The sequence below is a fragment of the Monodon monoceros genome, unplaced genomic scaffold (genome assembly GCF_005190385.1).
Source record: "Monodon monoceros isolate NGI ecotype Baffin Bay Population unplaced genomic scaffold, NGI_Narwhal_1 Contig5860_ctg1, whole genome shotgun sequence".
Taxonomy (NCBI): domain Eukaryota; kingdom Metazoa; phylum Chordata; class Mammalia; order Artiodactyla; family Monodontidae; genus Monodon; species Monodon monoceros.
In genome coordinates, this window is record NW_021701639.1 from 1 (window position 1) to 6,468 (window position 6,468).

Here is a 6,468-nt window from a genome sequence, read left to right on the forward strand (position 1 = left end):
TTGCCACACTCATTACATTTGTAAGGTTTCTCTCCAGTATGAATCCTCTGATGTCTTGCGAGATATGAATTTTGACTAAAGACTCTGCCACATACATCACACTTATATAACTTCTCTTCTGTGTGGATTAACTGATGTCTACTGAGTTTCGATCTGTAATTAAAGGTCTTGCCACACTGATTACATATGTAAGGTTTCTCTCCAATATGATCTCTCTGATGAATTGCAAGGTCTGAATTTCGACTATAAACTTTGCCACATACATCACATTTATATAATTTCTCTCCTGTATGGATTATCTGATGTCGAGTGAGGGTTGAGCTCTGATGAAAGGTTTTGCCACACTCATTACATTTGTAACATTTCTCTCCAGTATGAATTACCTGATGGCTAGCAAGCGATGATTTTTTACTAAAGACTTTGCCACACTCATCACATTTGTAAGGTTCCTCTCCAGTATGAATTCTCTGATGAAGTGCAAGGACTGCTTTTTTACGAAAGGCCTTACCACAGTCATTACATTTGTAAGGCTTCTCTCCAGAATGAATTCTATGATGTTTTGCAAGGTATGAACTTACACTAAAGACTCTGCCACACACATCACATTTATATAATTTTCCTCCTTTATGAATTACCTGATGTTTCCTGAGGTTCGAGCTATGATGAAAGATTTTGCCACACACATTACATTTGTAAGGGTCCTCTCCAGTATGAATTGCCTGATGACATGCAAGCGCTGCTTTCTGACTAAAGACCTGGCCACACTCATTACATTTGTAAGGCTTCTCTCCAGTATGAGTTCTCTGATGAACTGCAAGATTTGAATTTCGACTATAAACTTTGCCACACACATCACATTTATGTAATTTCACTCCTTTATGGATTATCTGATGTCGAGTGAGGATTGAGCTGTGATAAAAGGTTTTACCACACTCATTACATTTGTAAGGTTTCTCTCCAGTGTGAATTCTCCGATGACTTGCAAGGGTTCCTTTCCGACTAAAGACCTTCCCACACTCGTTACATTTGTAAGGTTTCTCTCCAGTATGAATTCTCTGATGAAGTGCAAGGATTGAATTTCGATTAAAGACTCTGCCACATACATCACATTTATATGGTTTTGCTCCTGTATGGATTAACTGATGTCTTCTACGATTCGAGTTGTGATTAAACACTTTATCACACACATTACATTTGTAAGGTTTTTCTGCAGTATGAATTCTCTGATGAACTGCAAGGTTTGATTTGTGACTAAAGACTTTTTCACATATGTCACATTTATAAAACTTCTCTTCTGTATGGATTACCTGATGTCCAGTGATGTGTGAGCCATGATCAAGGGTTTTGCCACACACGTTATGTTTGTAAGATTTCTCTCCAGTATGATTTCTCTGATGAACTGCAAGGTCTGAATTTCGACTAAAAACTTTGCCACATACATCACGATTATGTAATTTTTCTTCTGTATGGATGATCTGATGTCGAGTGCGGTTTGAGACCTGATGAAAGGTTTTGCCAGACTCAATACATGTGTAAGGTTGTTCCCCGTGTGCCCTCTGGTCCTGTGTCAGTGCTGAAGGATGCACAAAATCATTCCCATTTGTATCAGAAATGCTAGTCTGGACGACAGGAGTAACTGTCTGAGGTGGTGAAAATGAGGCACTACTGTTGATATTCTTGTCAGCTTGATTAAATTCACCAATTTTTTGTTCACTTTTAAATATATGCAATTCATCCCGAAAGCTTGATGCAAGCCTATTTTCAATAGGCTTAATTCCTGCAACACTCCTACCAAGTCCATCTCTCTTATCAGCAGGATTTTCATTATGGGACATAGGAGTTCCTTTGTAATTTCTTACCTCATCTCTCTGCTGAGACTCAAAGTCAGATATATTTTCCTGGATTCCCCTGAGGTTAAAACGTTTCACTTTATTCCCTTCATGTCTTCCCAACATCACTGTTTGTAATACTTCTCCTCTACCAGTGTTTACTTTTAGTTGTAATTTCTTGATCACGTGTGTCGGAGAGATGTCTAGAAGATAAAAGAACCATAAGTAGCCTATTCATTTTAATTCATAAATAAACGCTTCATGTTAAATACCTGATATTACAGCAAAACTAACACTTATACCAAAGTTATTAACTTTCCAACAAAGATCTTCAAGTTTTTAGGAACACAAAAGGAATGATTCTTCACTAAAGAAAAAGTGATTAACTTTAGGGTACTGTACTTTCAAACAACGTATGCCAAAAATACTCACATAGGAATAACTTCTGTTAGCTATCAAAGAAAGTGTATATTTCCACCATGATGTATAAGCACACACCAATTCACAGTAAACATACTGCTGTCTCATAGCTGAGGAGAAAAATACATTACACTATGCGTATATTCTGCATACCTATTATTCATAAATAATTGCTAAATCGCAGACAATATGTTGTAACAGTCAGTAATAGAAAACTAGCAGGAATTCCCTGGCGGACCTGTGGTTAGGACGCCGCACTTTCACTACAGAGGGCCCAGGTTCAATCCCTGGTCAGGGAACTAAGATCCCACAAGCTGTGCAGCATGGCCAAAATAAAAGGAAAAAAGAAAACTAGCATATTAATGAATAATCTAAATGAGTTGCAGATAGAATTGGGAAACAAATATAGCATAGAGAAAATGAAGAATTTGATAAAACAACTTTTTAAAAAGCAAAATATTTTTCTCAGTACCTCCTATAAAACTATGTATCCATGAAAAAGCATAAAACATCTAAAAGCCAATCATCCGTAAATCAAAATTAGATATTTATGAATAAAATATTCTCCATTTATATTTACAACCAATTAATGGAGCAATTCCCAACCTATGAAGTGCCCTTAAACATCCAGCTCATTGGCTCCACAATATACATAATAAAGAGTGAGCAAGTGGTAAATTTATTAACTACTACGGTCAGAAACGACATCGTTGAGACAAACTGCAAAACAAACAAACAAAAGAAGCATACGATATAAAATGCAAAGGGACGTCAATAAACATGACACACTATTAATATATCTTGATATACAAAATTACCTTTTGAGTCTCTACTAAAAACGTGCACTATTCTAAGGCATCTAACAGTAATAATTTCCCTTAAATGGCCTGAAGAAACTTACCACAATTTTTCAAATTAGGACAGAGGACTCACAGTTTTCTGTACGTGATCCCAACTGACACAGAAAGTAGTGAGAGAAACAGGATTTGAACCTAGACCTACAGACTAAGACAACATCACTTAAGCATGACTACCCAGACAAGCAGTATAAATTACAAAATATCACAGAAAATTCCAAGAGTTTAAAAAGAAAACTTCAAGGGAGATGCAAGAAGACGTGAGCTGTGTAACTAAAAATGTTGTTCAGGCATCCCTCCTAGAAATGGTTTCTGGTGCATCACTGGAGGTGTCACTCCACCTCATAAGCTCTCTCATTAAGATGCTTCAAAATTAGGTGTAGACGTAGAATGAACGATGGTGCACACACAGGTAACGAAAAATATGGCATCAACAACAATTTACTCGACAGTGTGACAAATATGGGGATGTGAACTTGGACACTTTTCTTAGGAGAAATCCCTATGCCATTTAACTGAGGCTGAAAGGGAATGGTCATTAGCATATACGAAACACTGTCACAGTGCCCTTGAGACATGCCTTTGTGTCACTCCACAAAAGCAGAAAAAAGAATGTGGAAAGGCTAATCGGCCAGGCTCTGATGGTAACCTGGAACATGCTGAACTCTCCACTAAATAGCCTGAAGTGGTGATTCTGTGTGTAGCAGGAAAATGTTACAAGATATGAGGAAAAGTATTCTCTGTAAGAATTTTCTGTTACCCAGTAAACCCACTCCATAGAGAGTCCACCAGAAGTTGTCCATTAACTAAGGGTGGATTATCACAGCAAACAAACTAGAAAAATTTCAGAGCCTTGGACGATGTATTTCAAAAGCAGAGCTACAGAGGCACAATCATACAAACTTAGAGGAGTAGCAAATCAGGAAGAGTACACAGTTCCCAACTAGGTAGCGCAGTACACGAGGGGAAAAAACGCAAGATATGTGTGTCCGATTCTACAGGACCTTCAGACGGAACCATGAGCTTTACCCACAGATGCCAAAGTAAAACCCTGAAATATTCACATATTCACCTCATGAAAGATTGGGGATTAAAAAAAGGATCTCTCTGTCCATTATCTTTACAGTTTTCCTAAGTAAAAGTTACATACGATCCATTCAAACTGGCTGTTACACACATCCTGCAGTTTGTGGCAAAAGCAGAACACAAGAAATGGCTGAGGGATCTAAATAAGCAGACAGGGCCTGAGACAGCTCCATGCAGGTTCTGAGGTGCCAGATGGAGTAAGAGAGCAGCCAGTGTCTCCCATCTTCTGATTACGTATCCTAAAAACATCAAATGTGGACGGAACTGGGAAAGGTTCAGGTATTGAGTCTGGAGGCATCAGCTCTTATCTATATGGACTGAGAACTGAGCTTCCAATAAAATCATGCCCTGAGGGAGAGATGAGGGGGACAGAAACCCCAATAAAACAGCTCGCTTCGGACAACTGGCACTCAATTGAGCGGGAGGCTTTGGGATCACTGGGCAGCAGGGACTCACTTCCAGCCTGCCAGACTCACGGCCTGGTCTCGACCCTCCTGGTGGGCATTTCTCTGCTCAGGGCCGCTGCCAGCCCGGACTGGCAACATTTTCTGCTGAACATCCCTAGGCAAGATACGAGTGCCAGGGAGGGGATGGATTCCTCCCTCCACAAAGCGCCTCCTAGCCCATGCTGGGCATGTTCCAGGAATGGGAACTGGCTTTCAACTTTCACCACAGGCCACCCTTAGCCAGCAGGAGCACACTGAGGAAATTTTACCGTCATATTCAACGCATGAGAAAGCTGACCGTTTTTCCCCCTGCTGCCAACACAACACACAGACATCAATAAATGACACTAATAAAATGTGCTACATTTAAAAGAGAAACGAAAAACAGCCCGCCTCACACTCCTCAAAGTCAAGCAACAACCAGTTCACGGGAGCCAGACACAGAGTGCTGTAGATCATGATAAAGACTTTGCCTTTGCCTCTGTAGGAGCTGCAGCACCACTGCAGGGTGAAAGAATGCATTTTACATGTTGAAAGAGTGGTTATGGAGTTATGGAGAAGAAAAACTTCCCTCTGAGAGTTCATAATAATAAACAAACATTGGTACTCTCATAGAACTCTCCAACAGGAGTGTTCAGAGTTTCTCAAACACTACTGTAATAATGAGGCTTCCCCTCAGCCCTTCTGAGATCTGACCTATATTCAAACTTTGATACAACCCCAAAGGCACTCACCTCACTATCTGCAGCCTAGGGCTCTTTCTCTTGCTACAAACTGGGTAAAATATTCAGATGAGAAACAGAAATTCCTCCAGTTAAGAACAAAGAAACATGATTAGCTGTGGATTTTCCAGAAACTTAGTTCTTTGTTCACCAGAGGATGGAGGACGTTACCAATGGGTCTAGAAAAATATTTCAAAAATTCATCCACTACTTGCCTCCTTCTGAATACACAGGGAACAGTATAATATGCAGAAACATAGTTCTTTTCCTAGAACTCCCTAATCAAAAGCCCATGGGTAGAAAATAGGAAAGTGGGTATATCAAAAGCTTGCCGTAACTACATGAGCTCTGGAACAACCCCTGATGCATCATGAAGTGCGCAGATCATCGTAAGAAAAGGTAGGTTTATACTCCTGATGCCATATCATGAAGCGTTTCACATCTGAGTCAACAGGGATTTCATATCAGTCAAGGAAAACCAGCTCAAATGAGGCACACAAAGGAAATGCAAAGATACCAAGGGAAGATCCCTACTTCTAGAGGGATGTTATCCTCACCTAGGGAGAGCAGGTTCCTGTAGGTCTCCAACATCACGTCCCTGTACAAGGCTTGCTGAGCGGGTTCCAGGCATTCCCACTCCTCCTGAGAGAATTCTATGTCAATATCCTTGAATGTCAACTGTTCCTGAAATGAAAATACATTTCACCAAGGAGTCCTGAGGAGAGTTCTTATTTGCACACAAAATGACAAGAAGAGAGGGGTAAGGATGAATTCAGTTTTCTGACAAAAAGAGAGGGGTAAGGATGAATACGTTTTCTGACAAATCCACGTAAAGGTATTTGGAGCAAATTATCAGTCTCTAATTTTAATTTCTTATGCTTTTTCATGAGATTATGATATCTTCCAATTAATGTGGAGTTTTCATTTTTGTGGAAAATATATGAGATACATACAAATAAAATTCAAGAATGGATTGTCTATGCGGAAGTATTACATATTATGTTTTGCATACTGAGTGATACTCAATATCTAGATGAGCTATAGAATGAGTGATGTCTTAAGTCCACAGTGGCTTTAAAAAAAGTCAAAATCTTAAATTATGATGATG

General features: G+C 39.5%; 1 protein-coding gene across 1 annotated transcript; it reads right to left on the reverse strand.

Annotated features, from left to right (window-relative positions):
* Window positions 1–7: 7 nt before the first annotated feature.
* LOC114890523 (zinc finger protein 665-like) lies at window positions 8–6,056 on the reverse strand (the record flags this gene model as incomplete). The annotated part of the gene is made up of 2 exons (XM_029214074.1): window positions 5,918–6,056; window positions 8–2,032 (listed from the first exon to the last, which is right to left on the reverse strand). Coding segments are annotated over exons 1-2 (2,059 nt in total), but the record flags the coding sequence as incomplete, so codon positions are not given.
* Between the last annotated feature and the right edge of the window lie 412 nt (window positions 6,057–6,468).